Source organism: Microchirus variegatus (genome assembly GCF_963457635.1).
Source record: "Microchirus variegatus genome assembly, chromosome: 8".
NCBI lineage: Eukaryota > Metazoa > Chordata > Actinopteri > Pleuronectiformes > Soleidae > Microchirus > Microchirus variegatus.
Genome location: NC_139809.1, coordinates 11083881 through 11105531, shown reverse-complemented (window position 1 = coordinate 11105531; position 21651 = coordinate 11083881). Strand labels below are relative to the sequence as shown.

Here is a 21651-nt window from a genome sequence, read left to right as displayed (position 1 = left end):
CGCCGCTGAAGCTCCGTCCTCTGTTATTCCTGATGGTATTACTCGTAAAAACTAGCCTCACTCTTCTGCTGGAGTCTAAATAGCTTGTCTTTAAATACACTGTTACATTAGAGGCGGCACACGTGTGGAAACTTGTCAGAGTTGAGAGACCTGCAGCCTTGAGGTGTTTTGAGTTTTACCGCGAGGTCGTGGTGGATGTTTTTCATGCTGAAAGTGAGCCCCCTCCTACCTGCCTGGAGGAGGAAGATATCTGTAGTAAGTTCCGGGACAATGACAATGTGTGGACACATGCCACTCGCATTCGAGCCAGCTCGTGTCCCAACATGCAAAGGAATGCAGTGAGAGTTTGAACTTGGTCAGTTGTGGTCGGAAATGTACTTAACTGAAGGAAATCCACCTGGTTTCGTCATGTGAATGACGAATCACATGAAGAGGCTGAAGCCTGGCTGGCTTCATCACAAATCATCAACTCCAGCTGAAAGTTACGTTTCAAAAAGAGGTCCTTCTCTGAGTCTGTCGGCATTGCACTTTAGCTTTACTTAGAAATAAGGAGGTGTATGCCATAAATTGTCAGATGTCAGCTCGATGCTTGCACTGAAAACCATCGTCGTGAGAGCATTTCAAAGAGTTTTTAGGGATAAGAGTTGGTATTAGGGTTAGAATAAACATTAAGTTGAGATGCGTAGGGTTAGAGTAAGGGGCCAGTGTTCTCTCAGCTATATGTATATGTGCACGTGTGTGTGTGTTTATCCTTATCAATGTTTGTGGTGCATAAAGCGGTACTTCAAATGACTCAATTGTCATGTTTTTTTCATGTCCAAATGTGGTCTGGCTTATCCTCCCAGATCTGCACACACAGGATATTTGACATTGTCTGCTAGAGAAATTGTTTCAGTACAACTAGAAATGTGTTTTGTATGAGTTTATTAAGATTAATAGGTTCACATCCAGTCCTGTCTGTAGTCCTGGCACCTGAAGCACTTTGGTTAAAGTTCAATACAGACGGTGGTTTAGGTTTAATTAAAATAAAACAAATTGTTTCTGATTTCAACTTTCTTCTTACCAAATCATAATGGGAATTCACTCTAACCTCAACCATGTGTTGTGGTAGTCTGAACAGGAACACAAGACCAGAAACCAAGTTTAAAACAACGTCATTACATTGACTTTTTAAGGTTGATTTCTGGGTATGATGTTAAATGATATATGTAGCCTCGTAAACATATACAATAAATTATCATACCAGTCATCGTATTCATGTTCAATATGTCTCAATAATTTGATACTCCATCTGTTGTGCAGCACAAATGCTTCCGTCTGTGGCAATAATGCATTAACGTGACATTCAGACATCGAGAATGCGATGACATCTTCCAAATCATTTATTTTTTAACATGAGATACATACTGTATGCATAAATGGACAGGGCCTTCTGTTTGAAGTTCACTTACATTTCATCTGACAACATTTTGTTCCGGTACATTACATTAGTCAGTCAACTTCCACCATTGCCATGTTTGTTGTGTTCTTAGAATCGCTCGATTCTGTGTTGCCCTGTCGCGGATGCATTGCTTAGCAATCAAGTCAATTTAAAGGATGCATGGAAGTATACAAAAAAGGGCAAAATAGATTAAGCATTAGCTAAACAAGGACATCAACATCCCAAGCAACATGTCAGAACGAAAGCTAGTATAATGAGTGAGGGATCTGTTTGGAATTTGTTCTCTGAAGTTGACACCTTATTGCTATCTGCACTGATCTCATACTGGGCCTCTGGTGAGCACCTCACCAATGTAAATCAATCATAGCAACCCCAGAATTCCTCAAAGCGAGTCTTTTGTCAAACAGGGAGATAAATTCATGCCCCAGTTTGACAAGAGTAAATTATACTGCTATTATTTTTAATGCCATCATAATGAGTGCAAGTAATCTTGGTGTGCAATTGCCAAGGTCTTGATCTGTACACGCCAGCTCACTGGCACACCTACAGGGAAAGGATCCAATCACTGATGTTGCTAGTACCTGCACCTGAGTTTTGTAAATCGCCTAGACAAGTCAAAATGTGCATGTTACCGTCATTGTAGAATTCCAACAGGATCACAGAATGGTATTCCCCATCGATTGTATTAATTGTACACAACATCAACCAGACAACTCAAAGGGGGCAACAGTTAGGATTATTTACAGTCGAGCTGAAACGATTAATCGATGAATCGATTATTAATCAATTACTAAATTAATCGCCAATTATTTTGATAATCGATAATCGGTTTGAAGGTTTTTTCATTATTAAAACAAGATTTCTGATTGTTTTAGCTTCTTAAATGTAAATATTTGCTTGGTTTCTTTGCTCCACATAACAAAGAAATCATTAAAACTGAATCATTTTGGTTTGTGAACAAAACAAGACATTTGAGAACATCATCATTTCTAGGTTTGACAAACACTGATCAACGGTTTTTAACATTTTATGACATTTTATGAACTAAACGATTCATCGATTTATCGAGAAAATAATCGACAGATTAATTGATTACGAAAATAATCGTTAGTTGCAGCTCTAATTTACAGTAACACAGTTAAACTGTTCTAACTTCAGGGTTTTAATATTTAAGTCTGAAGTAGGAACCCAAATACATTCTGAATTTACGTTGTAATAAAATATGAATAGAGACTATTTGTGAATGTTGTCCTATCTTTGAGGGGATTATGGTGATTTTATTGTAAAAAAAAAAAATGCATAGCTCCACATCTGGTAATAAGGTAGGTCATTTTAATGAATGAGCAAATTTTGCTCATTTTTGAGAGTTAGCATTTGTCATTATCTTTGATCTGTGAATGCCTTACTGTGTTTAATTGATCATGTGTCGATATCCCTGCTCAAGCAGCTCATTTTGATAGTTTTGCAAATATAATGAAAGCCATTGCAACAGATATTTTGATAACTCTTTTCATTAAATAAAATGAATTGATTCAACCATTTCGTAGCTTCAGAAAGGCTTGATAGCAACATTGGACAGTAACTAGAGTATGTGAAAAAGAACATTAAAGTAGCCGATTGCTAGATATTTCAGCTGACTATCTGATTTAGTCAGACAGTGTCGTATCATGTGTATCTAGGCCACTATTTTTGTTGTTATGGATATTTTCACAGAGCCATAATAGACAAAAATACTACTGAGTTGCCTAAATCCTCTTAAGCCTCCTTGTGGCATCAGGTTCGGTCTTTTGATGTCAGTCTTGTGAAGATTTTACTAAGCTTTTAATGCAGGCTATTTTGTTATCATGTCACATTTCTGGTTTTGTACAAAATGCTTATTTTCTTTGCTATGTCACAAAAAAATTATGTGGAAAAAACGTTTTTATACTTTTTCTCTTCTTATTCACTTGTTATGTTAGTTTATCTTGCAACTAATTGTCCACTCACATGTTATAGTTACAGTTTCAACAAAGTCCAAAAGACAATATTTTTTTAATAATTTTTTTGACGAAATCCCTCAACGATGAGAAATTATCGCGACTTGATTGAGTGGTCAATAATTTCAGATTTAAAATTGTTTACGTCTTACTATCGAGCACCTTTTGTTCTTTTTTAACTATGTATCACTTTCGAAAGACTAGTGTCACATTCAGGACATAACTTGCTGTGGGTCAGCAGGGGAAATTATTCTCGTTCCAGTTTAAACCCAAATCATTTTAATTTCATTTGGCTTGAGCAGTTTTGGTGAACAGCTTGATCCTGCGTAGCATTGACAAGTGAAGTTTTCAGCCCAGGTGTCAAGGTCGGCGGTGGAGGGCAAACCAATGGCCACGTACTTCCTCTCAGTGTGTAGGATTTTGAAGTAGGTGGGATTCAGGTGCAGGTAGTTTGTGGAGTTGTAGTTTTTTCTGACACAGCGGCCTTTCCCTTGACACAGGACCTCGCTGCAGAGCATGGCTGCTGCTGTCACATTAACGATGTAAGGGTTAAAGGTCGACGTCAGGTATTCAGACAGAGACTGACAGGCAGCCTGAAGGAAGAGGGTGAAGTTTACACGTTAGACGTTATTAGAATGGAAAGAACAGTCCAAACAGGATTAATACATTTCAGGTGAGAGTTGATATGAAAACACTGACCCATATTAGAAAAATAAAAGAAACATAGAATAAATATGGATTTTTAGTCATCTGTGTCACTGGTGAAATGAAAAGAATAAAAGTTAATAGTTTAAGTTAAAGTATCGCAATATTCTGTATTTGTGTATAGCTAAAGACATGCAGAATTATTTCTCAAGTGAAAAAAACGTACAGAAGAATTTCAAACACAAAGTTCTTTCACACATCCGTCGACAACGATAACAGATAATTCAGTGACATAGCACTTATAGTTTCTCCTTTGCTCAAAGCATGGTTGAGTATCTTCCCGTTGATGAATTACACAGCAGTTCATTGTGGTGACAAACGCATCGTAACCATAACCTTCTTTCCTTCTATCTGGTTTCTCTGCTGTGGCCAAGAAAATATTTTCTTACAGTCTGACAAAAAGTCAGAAAAAAGGAAACTAAAAACAGTGCATATTATCTTATATGTGCTCCATATTCACAATAGTATTTCAGCATAAAAAAAATTACAGGGACCAGCAGTGAACTTTACATAGCTGTGGTTACCTTATTGTTGTAGTCTTGGGTTCCTCCCCACATTATGACCCCGGAAGCTCCCAAAGCTGCAGACTCTCCCACAGTGCTCACCAGGTCTCTCTGAAAGATGACAACTTATTCAGACTGAGCGTTTAAAAACGTTCTAGGAAGTTTCTTGAGTTAAGACAAGACAGTCAGTGCATTGTATATGAACTACAACAAAATTTAAAAATCAGGTGTAGGTAAGAATTAGTGGCATCTCATGGTGAGACCCTCCAACCCCTCACTCTTCATTGTTTATGTCATAAACAAGCTTATGATGTAAGCTACCACGGACAGGTCCAATGTCTCATCACAGGCCAGATTATCCCAAGGCTTGTAAACAGTTGTTTGTAAATTACTTGATTTAAATTATTATGGAGTAATTTAACAATTATACCAAAAATATCCTGCATTTTGAACCTATCTTGCGTTGTTAAAATGTTTGAATCCACCTGCTTCTGCAGTGCTTACCTTGCCCTCCCACCAATATTCAAGAATCTATTCTTTAGAAGTGTTAATTTGGTTTGTCTGTTAAAAGAAATATGTGTTGGGGTGGATGTATATGTCAGAAGAACCTAAAAACATCTGAAGTGAAGAACACTGGCAACTTCATTTTCAAATGTAAGAAGACAACGTGTGTACATTACAGGAATCAGATTGTCTTACCAAGCTCTGGAACTCCTTGGTCTGTTGTCTGTACAACAGCCTGGAGTAAACATAGATTGGTACTGTAAATGGACGTTTAGGCAGCGCCGCCACCCTCATAGCCTCCTGAACACGGTTGCGAACATAAAGAGCAGCCTTGGGGGAGTTCCTCAGCGTGAGATGGAGGTAGATTGAGGGGAAGAGGGCAGTGCTACGCTTCCACAGCCACATCAACTGATTGTTCTGCTTCTGGGCCTTTGTGGAGCACTCTCCTGTATAGCCAGGCTTCTTCCAGTCATAGTTGTAGCAATCAGGGAACAGGTAGAAGCCCCAGCGGTGGCTCGGACGTTCATCAGTGCCAAGGCTAATGGTCTTCTCCATGAAGCTCCGGCCAGCTTGCTGGAACTGGTTCTTAGCCAGTTTGGAAATTTGCTTTGATGATAAAAATGGGGACATCTGCAGTGCATGTGAGATGGACAGTTTCTGATAAATACGTTTGGATCCCCAGTTCTGGTCCCACAGGGGGCGCCAGGATTCCCAGTCGATGACAACCAGCCCAGGAGAAGAATCTTGGTAGATGTAGCGATCTATTTGACTTTGCACCTTCGTCAGATGCTCGGTCAGGTTGCCATTTTGGGGGACTCCTCCTCTGTAGAGTTTGCGCTTTATGGTGTTGACTTTGGGGTAGAGGCCAAGGTGGTCCTCGTAGAATATCGTGAGGAACTGACCAGGCTTGGCAGAAGGTGTGGTCACTCCTTGGAAGGCTTTTGTGTCCAGTGGGATTTCTAGCAGTTCACATTGCTCAGTAGGGGCGTTCCATATGACCACAAAGGGGTGGTCATGGATCAGCGGTGGCTCAGTATTCGGTAGGGCATGGATGGTGGCAGTAGAACTGACGATACAGAGGACAACGCAGTACAAGAGAGGTGTGGCCATTGTGACAACTGTGGACAAAGAAACAAATAAGGCTCAATCCAATAGAGGACATATAAAAATGAGCACCAAAATATTAAACATAATTTCTCACCTCTTCACATGCAAATACTTAAAATTCACGAGAAATTATTATATTATCATCCTCTTATCTCATCATGTATCTTTTTCGTAGTTGATTCAATATCACATCATTAGCTGGAACCATCATTTAGTCCCAATAACATCATGTCATATGCCAGTAATTTACACAACACAAATCATATTACATTGTTTATGACCAGACCAGAGGCAGAATAATAATAATATCAACAACAAACCTTGCAGCATGTCAGCAGTTCTTACCTGCTGCTCTCTTCAGGAGCCTGTGAAGGATGATCACTCTTTCTGAACTTCTCTGTTTGTGTTTGCTGTCTCATATGCCAGTTTTCACACTTTGAAAGATAGCCATCTGCTCGGTGTCATCTGAGCCCTTTTTCTTGCAAATTGTAGACTGAAGACACGTTTTAATTTCCATGAATACACATACTGGCTGATTACATAACTCTCAACACAGACTCTTATAGTTAGGGGGCTAGGTTAGGTGAGGTTAAACTTTGTTGAGAATGTGGGAAATTGTCTCCGACTGCACACACAAAACAAGACATAAATCTCAAACGCAAACAACAACACATTTAACGGCAACAGTAAATTACAAATGCCGACAAACAGCAGTTTCAGAAAGAATGGCAGTGACAACAGAACACAGAGATTGGAGTTCAATTACACAGTCATTAATTTCAGTTAAACAATTTCATAATTAACAATCAAACAGTATAAGTGCACTTTGCACAAATCATTTCTCGTTGGCATTGTCTGTGGATCATGGGAGTCTAAAACGCAGGAAGCGGTTCAAATGGTTCAAATTGAGAGTGCAGTGGATGAGATTAAGTTTTCTTTTTGATGCTCTGCATCAGTACAGTACATGCCATAAGTTGCACCTGTTGGATATAGTTTAGATTTTGGATTTTGCTCACTCTATTAACCATTTTGGACTGTGTAACTTCACACTTTCTGACAAATCCTTTGACACCATCTTGAGAACTTTCTGGCTCATCCCAAAGTCCTTCAGTATTCTTAAGAGTTATAACCTCAGTATTACCTTTCTAATAACACAAAATCAATACAATTAAGTAAATGATTGTCTAAATAAATACGTAAATACTTTCTAATATAATGTAATCTAATTGTCTAACCTTTTCAACAGTGTACCCTATAATTATAAAGGTTTGACATACATTTGGTATATATTGTTTACTGCGTATGTTCATGTCTTTGGTCTTTTTAATTTCCAATTCTGGAACCGATTACAGAACTGGAGGCAGCCCAAAATAGGCTGTGTCTGTGTCCTACCCGTAGGAGACTGACAAGAGCCATATCATACATGTAATATCACTAAAATTTGAGTCTTAGATTCAGATATTTAAAAAAAAAAAAGTAAAACATGTAACAGAACCGTAGGTCATGGCTGGATTTAAAATGAAATAAACAGATATTTGATCCACGAAATAAGACTCCATTCACTGTGAGATCCAGACGCTTGCAGCAGAATATGTTTCTCTATAGTATAAAGGGCTGAACTATAACCAATAAATAATTCTGGCGTTCTCTGGTGTGTAGTGAGTTGAAGATCACCCAAAGACTGACATTATCCTGAACCATCCTTGTGCCTGTGTGCATTGGAACATTTCAAATGTCACCTGAAGAACTTGAACCGCCCAAACTCGTATGTGACATAATAACCCATCTGTTGCAGCCTCACTCTGGGACAGTAGTCTTGTCATATAGTTGACCTAAACATTTCTTAGTTTGTGTGTTTGTCCTATTCACTGATGGCTTATTTTTGACTCATTGATCAACCTTTGTTCGTTTTTGTTATGACACGTCTTTTGTTTTTAATGGCTGAGTCGAGCTGACCTTATTATTTGACACGGTTTACTCTCACAACATTTTCTCAAACATTTGGGGGATAATTATATAGGGAGTGGCAAAGAAGTGTCTTAGGATGAAAATGTCTCTGTTTTTTCTTGGTTTTTTTTTTCTTCCTTTTTTGACATGTGGGTTTATTCATGTGTCATCATAGATGACAAAGCAGACTTTAATCTCTGTGTCCACACCTCTTCCTCTTGTTTTGGACAGAAACCTGTTGCGATGTGATTAATGTTTCCAGGCTTGTTGTTTTGGCTGTGAAAAGCACACTGGTGCTCTTGTGAAGCGTTTTCCACTCATGATGTTGCTGAGTCTTGTTGTTGCGATGATCCGATGGCCTAGTTCTGACCTGGAACTAGCATTTGTCCAATTTGCGGTGATCCAATTTCTCTTCCTGTCTTTACACGTGCTGATAAATAACAACAGAAACATTCATGGATACTGAAGTAAAGTCTTTATTTGTAGTGCATTTACATTCAGGTAACATTTTATGTGTGTTGCATAGTTATTTGCATATTGCTTTTTTACAATCTTCGGAGGAAAAACAAAAAAAATGACCATAATGAGAGAAGTTTATCTGTTTAGACCTAAACGTGGCTTCTTTGAGATGAAAGCATTGACTCCTTTAAAACCAGTGTCACACAGACTCATGACACATGTATGTTTAACTTAAAAGTACCTGTATTAAGTTGCGATGAACACAACCCAAATCAGAATTCCACCCATTTCTGCTCTGTGTTGAATTTGGACAACATATTATACTGCTGTATTCTAAGAAGTAGGCATTAACGCTTTATGAGCCTCTGAACCATGTATTAAAATTCAGTATGTGCCATGTTTTCCACGCTGTACAGTGTTCCGTCATATCTACAGTACTGCTCATCAGCTTCAGAGACAGTAGCTGCTTGTTAGCCAAAAACACACCCTGTTGATCTGAGTTTTCCAAATTCAGATATTGTAACAGTAACAGTTTGATGCAGTCATTGAAAAGCAAACCTCATCATCTCATTTCAGACGATAAAAATGAAAGATACAGATAAATTATATATATATTTTTTTATCAGTAACACCCATAATGCGCACAAGATGCTTCCAAAACAGGCTCAAACATGTGGTGCTTCCTGGCAAGCTGCGTTTCAGTATTGGGAAAGCAACAGTACAAAGTTGATCAACAGCTTATTGTTCAGAAGTTTCATGCCATCAGAATTAAATCTTCAAAAATATCAAAACTTAATTTTTATCATTGTGATTGTCTCTCTACATACATTGTGAGTGTGTCACCGTTGGTTCCCTCTAAAAAGCAAACTTGTAGATCTACTATGAGTCCAATTATGAAGCTTTGAAGCTTTTAAGTTAGCCTGTCCCACTAAAACCATGTATTTGGAAAAAGAGAGGTGACACATCATGGTTGTTTGGATAATTGTGAAGCCTTTGTTGCTTTCTGTTGTTCTTTTTTTAGTAAATAAATCCCCTCCAATTGTTATATTACTGCTATGGCAGCATCTATGATCCCCTCTTCACAAGCTGCCATTGTTGTTATTAAAGCTTGAGTCCATTTGTTCCTGAACATAATTGGCAAACATTGTCATAAAGAACTGTGCAGGTAGTATGTCAGTTAGTGAATCAATCCCTTCAGTCTGATGCTTTTGTCCCTTTGCCTTTGGTATGTATAACTTAAGTTAAGTGAAGAGGATTTTAGAAATTACTTGTTGTCACTATACCCAAGACATGACCGTAACTGTCAGTAGTTCCTCTTTTGTGACTGATCTGAACCAATGTGGTTTGATTACAACTGTGGAAACTCCAGCTGCCTCTTGAGTTTATTTCAGATAAAAAAAGCGTGATCTCTACGCTCTGATCCTCAGCTCATCATCAAGTAAAATGTTCTTTATTGCTAAACCTGACTCAGGCCACAGGTTAACACCTTTTTCAATTCTACACCAGTTTGAACTCTTATCAGCATGGTCTAATATAAAGTGCCATCACACGCATAACAAAGGATAACAATTTGTTACTGTCAAACACATTCATTCTACAATAACCACCAATCATTTAAAAAAAAAGTTTCCCTTCCATTCAGCAGCAAGGTGAGTTTTGAACAAACACTTTTTTTTACATATTCAAAAGCAGGCTACACTTATTTGCTTTTTCACAGTCAAAGACTGATATCACTTCCTCATCGCTATGGTAAATAATAGTTTAAAGTTACAGCCGTTTAACCTCATCGTGGTCAGCCAGGCTCCTAACATCAGGACTTTGTAGAACTGCCTCATGCTCAGTGAGATCAGCATTAAATGGCATTAACTGGATATATAGTTATGATAACATTCCCTATAGTTGCTTATTATTTAGTATGTACTGTAGTTTTATTTACATCAATCTACTGTTTGACCTCAGTGCTGCTCGATTATTCATTTTTGAGGGGGATTAGGGCATGTGTTTTTTTGTTCTGTATCCTTATTTGTCAAAAAAAACACTTGTCCTTAAGCTTCAAAAGTGCTACAAAATTAAATTGAGAATAAATGACTCCATAGTGGTTCTCTGTGGGCCGGATTTCGCAATCTGTTCACCAGAGGAGCTAATGTTTGCGACATCAGTTGAAGTAATATTCATGAGTTCATATTTTCGTGAGTCATCTGAGAACAGCCTGCACTGCTGCAAAGATCCCTCTGAACAAGACCAGACGTATAATGTTAAACCACACAGGCAGTGATCCAGTTCACACAAATACTGACAACAAAATAAGAAGATGCTGCTGCTGTGTTACACTCAGTCAAACAGCTACTGTACATCAAGTGTTCAATTCTACACACACAGCATGTTGGAAAATGACTCCGTGAGTCACGAAGAGTACGTCATACAACTGTTTTTGCTAGAGATAAGTTCAACAGCAGCATGATCAACATCACGTAAAGGCTAAAGGCCGTTTTGTTGGCGGCACTCTCGCCTGCGTGCCGCTGTTCACCCTGCTCGTACTCCCACTCTGTCCTCTTCCTCTCCTGCTCGTAGTCCTCCCCCTCCCTCCACAGCTCATCGTCGTCCTCCTTCACGATGTTCACGCTGTCGCAGCTTTCGCCCTCGTGGCCTTCGTAGCAGTGGCAGTGAAACCTCTCGGTCAGCAGCTGCAGCTCGTGTTGGGAGTGCCACCCGGTCACAGCAAAGTCCCCGTTGCCGGCGGGACGGATGTGGTAGCTGCTCCTGCTCAAGTGGAGGTAATGGGGGGCACGGGCGTCCCGGCGGACGCAACGGCCGTTCCCCTGGCACAGGAAGTCGCTGCAGACCTCAGCGGCTCTTGTCACATTGATGATGTACTGACCCAGGCGGTGGCTCAGGAAGGCTTTCACTTTGCTGCAGTTTGACTGTGGAAACAAAGCCAATTATTTGTATTATTTTAATGATGAGAAAATAGTTCACTCCAGTAATGATTTCAGCTGCTGTCAGTGAAATAATTTATAAAATACATGATTAACTCTTTTTTTCTTGACAGCCTGCACTGATCTAGAAAGTTTGGGACTTGGTTCTGAACCATAAACCTCGGTTCAAAAGACTTCGGTTCAGAAACTCTTTCTGAAGAAATTTTATTTATTTAGACAATGTAGACAAAATGTTTGTGTATTTCTGGATAGTTAAGAGATCAACAGAAGTGTTTATTTTGGTCTAATGAGAAGTTTTATACTAGTAATGTCCATGTTCTTGATATTGCAATGCAACAATCGTCTAATAAAATCCAGACATTTTTTTGGGAAGTTTTCAAAAAGGTTTTTCAGTATGTTTTTAAAAACCGAGGTTTAAACCGAACCGTGTGTCCAAGTTTGAACCGAATGTGGTTTTGGTGAACCGTTACACCCCTAATCAGTAGTTCACTGTACACTCTTAGAAAAAAAAAAGTGCTAAGTAGAATCATATAAGGTTATTTGTCTTTTCCTCATAGGAGAACCCTTTTTGGCTCCAGGTAGAACCTTTTTATAAAGGTTCCACCTGGAGCTCTTTGGGAGGGTTCCACCAAGAACATTTTAAAACCCTTTATTCGGGAAAGGGGTTTTATAGGGTTCTCTGGATCATAATGGTTAGAAGTTGGGCAAGGTAGAACCTCAGCCCTTGTAGAAGGACCCTTTAGGAACCCTTATTTCTAAGAGTGTAGACAACTGGACTTGCTTGCTTGAGTTAATTTAAAGGCTTTTTACCTCTCATCCAAAAGACTCTTCACTTCTGAAACTATCACCTGGATGACTGAGAACTTTCCCAGATATTTGGATAATGTCTATTGAATAGCTGTCTGGCAGAGACACATTCACAGCAGCAGGAGAATCTACAGAGGATCCCGGTGAGGGGATGGTGCCCTGGATCAATCATGCAAGAGGCAGGACACTCTTTGGATCCTCCACAGTTTCATTTTCATGTACACTCACTCAGACAATATGCAGACTGGAGAACTAGCAGGAATTGCCAGAAAATGTCCAAACTTCAGTGCACATCTGAAAACAGGTTCTGACAATAGGCGAAATGTATTATCCAGTAACACTTTTATGTTGTCAGGAGGAGTGGAAATTCCACAAAGCTCTGCATGTGAGGTTAGACTGTTTCTCAGTAAATCATCACCTCTTTTGTCAAATGTGTTTATGAGGTGATGCAGTAACAAGCAGAAACCAGATGATGACATTGTTGACATCAGCAGCTTTAAAATACCTGTGTCTGATGACAGTGAACATCAGATATATTCCAGATTAAGCTTGACAGCAGATAAGATTGTGAGTCAGATCACAAAGTACCATGAGAACCTTGTGGGTCTCACTGTCAACTTTAGATTAACTCCTTCCGACACTCAAATGCCAGGCCATAAAAATATGCATCAAACTTTTTTTTTAAAGAAAATGCCGGAAGTGGTTTCACAGCACACAACGACCACATGATGTCAACATTCTATTGTCTGAGTGTTTACAGTGTTGTTTTGTCTGGAGGCTAGCACAAATTTAGGAACTTGAGGAAAGATTGTTTTTCACTGGAAAGTAAAGTACACAGTCTGACTGAGATGTACAAAAAAGTTGACAACACATCTCATTCCAAAACAACAAGCACAGCCTTTAACTAATTCTTTTTCTTTTTCAGTGAGCCCTGAGCAGGAGGGACATGACTTCGTCTGTGACCCAGGCAAATTTCAGCTCAAGCAAAGGTCACCTTACCCTGGAGGAGGTCAAGTTCAGGTCGCCCCAGATGACGAAACCTGCAGCACCCAGAGCAGCACTTTCTCCGATGGTGTGGATCAAGTCTTTCTACAGGTACACACATCACATCTCATCGTTACTCTTAACTAACACACATTAGATATTAAAACTTAGCAGATGCTATCATCATACACTGTTCTATTTTGCAAACAACATGACTGTCAAATCAACAACAGCTCAATTTAGTACCATGCTTTTGTTTACTTCTATGTTATTTCAGGCTCATACTTAAAAGGAATTTATTTACAGCTTTGAGTTGTACTTTATTCCTTAGTGAAAGTCACCATTTAGAGCCTCATATTTGAGGAACTTCTCTCAGATAATAAATATTCCAGAGAATGTCACAAATACAGGGACAAACGTCTCCATAATTCTCCAGCCACTGTCGCTGGATTAAATGTGTGATAACATACTTATGCTCAGATTGCATCCAGCATAAGACATTTTATTAAATAAGAAGACTTATAATGACACAAAAAATAAAGATAAAAAAAATGCATTTAATGTGACCACCGAAAATAAGAAAAAGACACAAATTAGTAAATACCTGTTCAGTTCAAATGAGAGGGACTCTCTGAATTTACTTATTACTTATCATATGAAAGAAAACTAAATGTTTAGCTAAAAGACTATTACACATTTAAATATTAAAACACAACAGTGCTTGTGGTTTTATTTTCAAAGATGTTCCACCTGGTTGATACTATTTCCAAGCTTATTCCTAATTCTTTGAATGAGAAAATCTCTGGTTGTATTGACAGTGATGAAGAGAGAGGAGTTTATGGCAAATTTGTATTTGTGACTCCTGAGTTGCATTTCTCTGGATCACCAGGAGATGGCAGTGAGTCACTTCAGAAACAATGTTGTGTGTGCAAACAGATTGTTTCAAACTGAAGTACAGATTTGAGATATTTATAGAAATCATATAATTTTCTTAAAATAATCTTTATATTAGATGCATGTGGCTAATTTCTACAGTTAAATGAAAAAAAGCCCCCTTAAGTTTTAGTTAAATGAAAGGAAAGGTATGGTGTCATGTGACTTATATCAATCAAAGCACTAAGTAGTTGTGGGCTTACTGTGGTGAGGAAGGCCAGGGCCTCGTCTCTGTATCCCAGCCTCAGATACACGTAGGTGGGGAGGTCGTACTCCTTTGAGGTCAGCGAGGCAATGCGGAGCGACTCCCTGATCCTGTGCTGGGAGAAGTGCAGGTTGCTGATGCTGTTGGTGTGACTTTTCCTGATCGCCACAGACGGAAAAAGTGCTGTGCTGCTGTTCCACAACCACACCAGCTCATCGTTCCTGAGGCTTTCCAGCAGGGGGCAGAAGCCTGTGTAGTTCTGGTCATGCAGGTTGTAGTTGTGGCAGTCAGGGTAGAGGTAGAAACCCCAGAGACCATTAGGGCGAAGGCGCGTTCCTAGCTGAACAGTCCTCTGCATGAAGGCTTTGGCACTTTTCTCAAACCGACGCCGCGCCAGCTCCTCCACCTGCGCCGCTGTCACATTCACATACGCCTTGGCTGTCAATTCCCTTGACTTTTGGCGGTAGATGTCCTTCTTGTGCCAGTTACGGCTCCACTGAGGCCTCCAGAACTCCCAGTCAATGACAGCGAGGCCACGGAAGTCTTCTGCAGGGATGAAGTGGTTGATGTCCTGGAAGGCCTTCAACAGGTGCAGGTCCAGGCTGCAGTTCTGCGGCAGTCCACCATGAACGGGGGTTCCCTGCGGAGTGTAGTGAGGGTAGTAGCCCAGACGGTTGGCATAGAAGATGGTGACATTCTGGCCTGTCCAATCGGCACGTGGGCTCCCATGGATGTGGAATAGATGGTCAAGATTGGTGGTTATATTGTACTTGATGGTGCACATGTCCAGTGGAGCATTCCACGCGGCGATGAAGGGCTTCCTGCTGATCAAGGGCAGCTTGGCAGGTTTCTGACCAAAGACGGTGTGGAAGAGCAGAAGCAGCCATGAGCAGGTGAGAGCAACGGGTACAACATGGTGGGAGGAGGATGCTCCGCCCACTGACACCATAGGCATCCTGGGTTTTTCAGAAGGAGCAGCTGCTAATCATCCTGAAGAAGGGAACACAGAGGATAGAAGGAGGGAAACTGTTTTATTTTAGATAGATAGGATAATTCATTTGAATACAAAGAACAAGATGCTAATATCCCTAGAAGGTTCTTAACCTTGGAAATTGGATAATTGATCAACATCCACCAGTGAAATTAGGTACATGTTCCTGGTCAAATCACATATTGGCCTGGTCTGTTTCTTTTAAATATTTTAAGTTAAAGCAATGAACTAGTCAGTTGTATTTACTAGTTTGTTCTCCACAGACAGCAGACAGTGTTGGATTTATGTCATTATGTTAAACACATTTCAATCGAAGGTCAAATGGGTGTAAAAAGTAAACTGAGAAGCAGCAACAACAGTGTCTATTATCTATATACATAACATGTTTTAACTAGATATTTAAGTATATTTGAACTTTGAAACTCAGCTCTGGCCTAATTCCCATGGCTCTCCAGGGTCAGAGGTCACTGTGAGGAAGTCAGTTGACACCCAGGAATTGGAAGGATCATTTTCAGCTGTACAGGCTGTCCACAGCTAGCCTTCCTCTGACCAGAGCTGAAGCCTCAGGCCACAATGACAGGCTTTCCTGCCAAATGTCTCAGTGAGGTTCAGTGTTTGCCGCGTCTCTGCATGGCATACTCAGCTGGTCGAAGCAAACATCCAATCAGAGGGCAGACACAGGCGGACAGATCTTTTCAGTCTGTGTTTTTTTCTTTATCAGTGTATACAACTGAAGTGTTTACGCATTATCCTGCCTGCCAAGTCTTAGAATGGGAACAAAGTTTTGACTTGTTTACCTGATTTTAATTTTAAAAGTGATAAATATAAGGTTTCAAACTTTGTATATTAGAGTTGATTTATTCTAAGATTAAAAAAAAAAAAAAAGATCTGTAAAACATTGTTTCTATTATTATGTGGCACTTAAAAGTGAGTATTTTGACTTACTACTTTATTTTGACCATGTGCTTCTGTTGGTTGCATCACTTCCTGTTTTCTTTTCTGGTTTTTGAGATTGTTTTCCCACACCTGAAATGTTTGAGCTGTGTCTACATGTCCCTCCACCCCCCCCTTGTGTATTTAGTCTCAGTGCTTCTGCTCCTCTTATTTTGTTTTATTCTGCCCTCTTGTGTTTCTCAGAGTATTTTCTGCCTGCTGCCGACCAACCAAACCAACAGCTGCATGGGTAGGACTGTAGACTTTTTTTTTTTTTACACTTCAAATTCTATTCCTGCCGTTGTCCTGTGTCTGCATTGTAAAGTAAGAATCAAAAAGCACATCAATTATCTATTCTGATGACATAATGACCACAAAGACCTACATTAGAACTACATTAACAACAAAACTACAAAAATTGCCATACATATCATATTTAATTTAACCTGTTTATATGTTGAATATTATAACATTTCCACAGTGTTCACAGGTACAATCCACACCAGTAACTCACCTTTTACAACACATACCAGCATTTTCAAAAATCCTGGCAACACAGGATGCACACATTGTTCCTAAGAATAATTAGAAATAGCTTTAAACAATCATTCATTGCTAACCAGGGTGTTGTTTCCAATTACAGTTTTCATTGAATTGTGTAGGGTTGCATTGAAATGCGTTTCCTTTGTTTTATCATCCTGCCAGTCTTTTCCTGTTGGTATGGAAATCATTTGACTGTAGCATTTATTGGGAATGTACTGTGCTGTTGCAATGAATGTATATGTATAAGTATGTACGGCTGGTTAATGGCTCAGAGTTTGAACTGAAACCACTTCCGAAGTCTGGCAGAGAGCATGGCAGACATGATTTAACGGTGATGCAGATGTTTCCGATTATGACCTATGTTTAACTTGCTTTTTGCCTGTTTAGGTTTAATACAACTGAGGCAATTAAAATGAAGGCAATTATTAAAATTCCTCACTGTAGGCTGACTTACTTTGAACTTGCCTCAGTAGCCTTAAAGAAATTGAGTCTGAAACAATAGACTGTGACCAGTAACAGGGCAGTTCTTATTGGCTGTTCTACTGGGCAGCTGTGAGTAAGTAGATTGCTAGACAGAAAAAAACACAACATACTTCAACACAACTGGTGCTGTTGTGTTTCAGTGAAGCACTGTCTCCTGGAAATCTGAAAGAAACCCCAAAATGGTCTGATTGTGGAGTAACTTAAAGGTAATCACAGGCATAAAAAAAAAAACACAGTTTAGTTCAACCTGGAAGCATAAACCAGATTATAGCCCTCAAGTGCTCCCATTGATTGTTCGTATCGTGATAGCAGCTGGGGGGGGGGGGGGCAGGCTAACATTAAACACTCTGAAGTGCATGTTTAAAGTTTGGCTCTGTGTCAAAGAGAATTATTTATCCAGAGGAGCTTGGAGCCGTGGGCTGGTCTGGCATCGATTAAGATAAGAGTTTGTTGACGTCTGTGGTTTTTATGGAGTGGCTCAACTCATTCAACAAATACAAGAAAGAGGGAAAGAACCTCTAATTGTCAGTGTCTCTGGTGGAAAAGGGGGGTGAATTTGAAACCGCAGCTGTCTAAAGTTTGGACAGTTCCTTTGCCTCTCAGGAGCCTCTGTGAACCAGGCAAAGACACAGGGCAAAGGTCAAGAGGGAGACACGAGATAGGGATGTTGTTACGCCACTGTGTAAATCTTATCAAAACTCAGCTTCTGATGTAAAGACATTTTTATTGTTGGTACATGGAGGATTGTATTGCTATGACCTCAATAACCTCAGCAACCTTCAAGGATCTCTCAGTTTCAATGTGAAAGAATTTGTGGCCAAAGAAAGCATTTTGAAGTCAAGGGTAGATGAAGTCTGGCGTTTGATGGAGGCTTTTCTAAGACGGTAGAAAAGAACCAGAACAGTGAGCACATTCAGAGATGCCAGGAGAGGAAGAGGCAGTCCCCAGGTTTGATGTTTGGGAATCGAGCCGAACCCCTGATGGCAGGCTGAAGGCCAGAAGCCAAAATAACAGATTTTTCTCACATGTACCATCTGCCATTTAAATACTGTATGTTCCAACACCAACACCAAGTCACACTACTACTTAGGAAGTATGATTCTGGCCCTGGGAAAGCATTAAATGCCATTAAAAATATCACACTCCTCTTATGATACTTTAACAGGCCCCTAACTACAAATCGTAAATGGATATTTGCAAGATGTATACTCCTGCTCGTTGAACTGAAAAGGTTTACTGGAAGTAGAGGAAAATTATGATATTAGAGAAGCCATAGTAATTCAGATAACTGCTACCAGTTGTAGAGGGTTGATAATCATTTCAAATCCAGTGAAGGCAGCAGCTGCATATCTGAGTTCAATTTTACTGCCCACAAAGACTCAAATGACTGTGCATGAAAGAGTTCATCCACCAGTATCAGGCCTGAACACACAGAGAGGGGCCCAAGTGATGCTTCAGCTAAAAACAAACGACTGAACTTCTCCAAACACTCTTGAACTATGCCCAGAAACATGGCTGCATCACCACTTTCCATGAATCGAACACAAAGCTGCTTGCACCATGTTAACCGGAGCAAAGAATTCAACAAATATTCATAGTGACCCAATGTGGTCATGATTCATGTTCCTCACACAAGAGCCTGAAAACAAAAACCAGAGAGCAGGAACCGCCAAGACTAAAATCTTTCCACTGGGTCGAGCCAACGCTAATCCAGAGCCTGGTGAGTGCTGCAGAGGCTACAGAAATCTCTCAGTTTGGGGTGTATCTGTCAGATGAAGAAAACAGATGGATGATCTCAGAGAGAAGCAGAGAATAAATGGTTTTTTTTCTACGCAGATTCTCATATTATTCCAAAAGAGCCTCCTGACTGCCTGAGGATTGTTGTTTATTGTAAGCCTTTAATCTCTCCAGGCTTTTGTATCACAATCTTGGAGTGGTACCCATTCATAGTGACTTCCTGCTGGGTTGTGTGAAGGGCAGCTGCAAAGTGACGACAGTGCAAAATGTCTATTAATAAAGGAGATGGAGAATATCTAAGCACAGTTATTTAAAGGAATATATATGAAGGTCTTCACTTTATACATATCTACTGGTTCCTGGTCTCTCCAAGATGCCGATAAGGAAGCAGATGCTTCTCATCAGAGCTAGTGTTGTCGTATAATAAGAACCCTTAGAACACTGTCCTCCTCTTTATTGTGTTGGATACAGAGAACTTGAGTTGCTCTGACTTCTAATGACTCACCGTTTATCTGCAAAACATGCCTCCTGGTGGTCAAGAGAGTCACTTGGTGAAAGGAAGGCTTACTGGTGATAAATCAAAATGCCATTATACTGCGGAAGTATTTAATGAGTTGATATCATGAATGACACGTTTAAGGCAAGACGTTGTCTTCTTCAGCTTTAAGATATGAGAAAATGAGGAAGCCATTTTCAATTGCAATCAATTTTTTCATTATGACACACGGCCACCAAGTTATAATTACTGTCAATATGCATTTCACAGAATCTTACAACAAACATAGACTAAGTGCAACCATTTTACAGTGTGAAAAATAATGAAAGAATCCTACAAAAGTTGTTTTTTGGTACGAAAGATTTGCTTTCATTTGAAAATCAGCCAAACTGGCGTGATAATCTGCCTCTTCTGTGAATCTCGACAGTTATTAATCAGTATAATTGTTTTGTTGGATTATTGTTTGCCATATAATCTTTCGGAAATATTTATTTCAAAATGAGCTAAAGTGTATTCTGACTTCTTATCATTTAAAATGAACATGGCATATTTATCAATGTCTGCAACTATCTCATCATTAAAGCTGTTTTCTCCCTTTCCTGTTTCACTGCAGGACTTTTTCCGCTGAGTCCTGAAATCCTGTCAAGTCTCCCAGCTCAGCGTTTGATCTTTAACCCCAGACACTGTGAGGAGGGCAGACTGACAAACAACATCATCCTGTAAACAGTAAGGAACTTTTTATAGCTGCCTCTGTGCCTAACTTTGATCCTCAGTGTTCTCGGTGACGTCCCTCGAAAACCATGACCTCCTGTGTTGTCAGCTTTTCTGACTATTTACAGTGATGTGTTGTGAGTCATCAGCTGAGTGACCAAAATGAGAAGTTTAATGTCCGCAGCTCAACTCGTGCAGCGTTTTTGGAAAAACAAATGCAACTGCGAGTCTCGTTTAAAAAAAAAAATAAAAAAAATGCACTGCTGTGTGTCTGTCCGATTCTGAAATAACAAAATTGTTCTGCTTGTTGTGAAGGGGATTGTTAAGAGTGAGCCTACATTCCTGGCATGACAGGACATTACCACCCCTTCCTTCCCCTTCCTACAGCACCCAAAACAGATGCTGAACACCATGTGCTATAACACCCAGGGGTGCCGCCTCCCTAAGTGTTCAAAAAAATACACCTTATTTTCCTCTGTGCTAAAAAAAGTAAAGATGACTTCTCTATTTTACAAGAAAACAGCTGGGTCAGCTTGTTACCTGATTATAACAGCTCACCTGTAGATGCTGCACATCACCCAATTAGTGAGCAGTTCCGTGTGAAGGTCGGGGTCATGGTTCATTCATTGTGTCCCTCAGCAGCAGCAGCAGCAGCATGTGGCCGTCAGGCCTGCATTCATTCTGTCAGTCTGAAACACACAAGCAGGGCATCCACACATATATACCAGCCCAGAGAGGAGAAGAGAGGGAGGAGAAAGCATCACAACCACAACACAGTGATTAGAGAGCAAGGGGAGGGAGACATAGACACAGAGTGGAGAGAGAGAGAGAGGGAGAGAGAGGGAGAGAGAACAAGAGGGGGCGGGGGAGTCTAAATCCCAGTGAGTTAGCTGAGCTTCTCTGAGGTCTTATCCTCTCTGGAGGAAAAGTCTCAACTCATCCACTTAATCAGCATCAGACTAAAAGACAGACATAAACACACAGTTGTCAACCATTGTAACTGTAAGTGTGTGTGTATTGTATGTGTATCTTTGTGAGGACCAAAACAATTCAGGACTTAAGGTTCTGTCACCCATTGAAAGGGCTTTTTAAGGTTAAGACTTGGTTTTAGGTTTAGGGTAAGAATTGGCTTTAGGTTAAGGGTTCGGTTTAGGCGTTGTGTTAAAGGTACAATATGTAGTATTTATGGGTTTATATAACCCAAAATCCACTTTTTTATACATATTATGTGCTCCTGCATTGTCTAGTCG

At 39.9% G+C, this 21651-nt stretch overlaps 1 protein-coding gene across 1 annotated transcript; it reads right to left on the bottom strand.

Annotated features, from left to right (window-relative positions):
- Nucleotides 1–3680: 3680 nt before the first annotated feature.
- On the bottom strand, nucleotides 3681–15462 carry hyal4 (hyaluronidase 4; the record flags this gene model as incomplete). Its single annotated transcript, XM_083893759.1, has 6 exons — nucleotides 3681–4010; nucleotides 4647–4736; nucleotides 5325–6195; nucleotides 11109–11563; nucleotides 13385–13474; nucleotides 14506–15462. 6 exons carry the CDS (start codon nucleotides 15460–15462, stop codon nucleotides 3681–3683), a joined length of 2793 nt encoding a protein of 930 aa, XP_083749885.1.
- Nucleotides 15463–21651: the final 6189 nt, after the last annotated feature.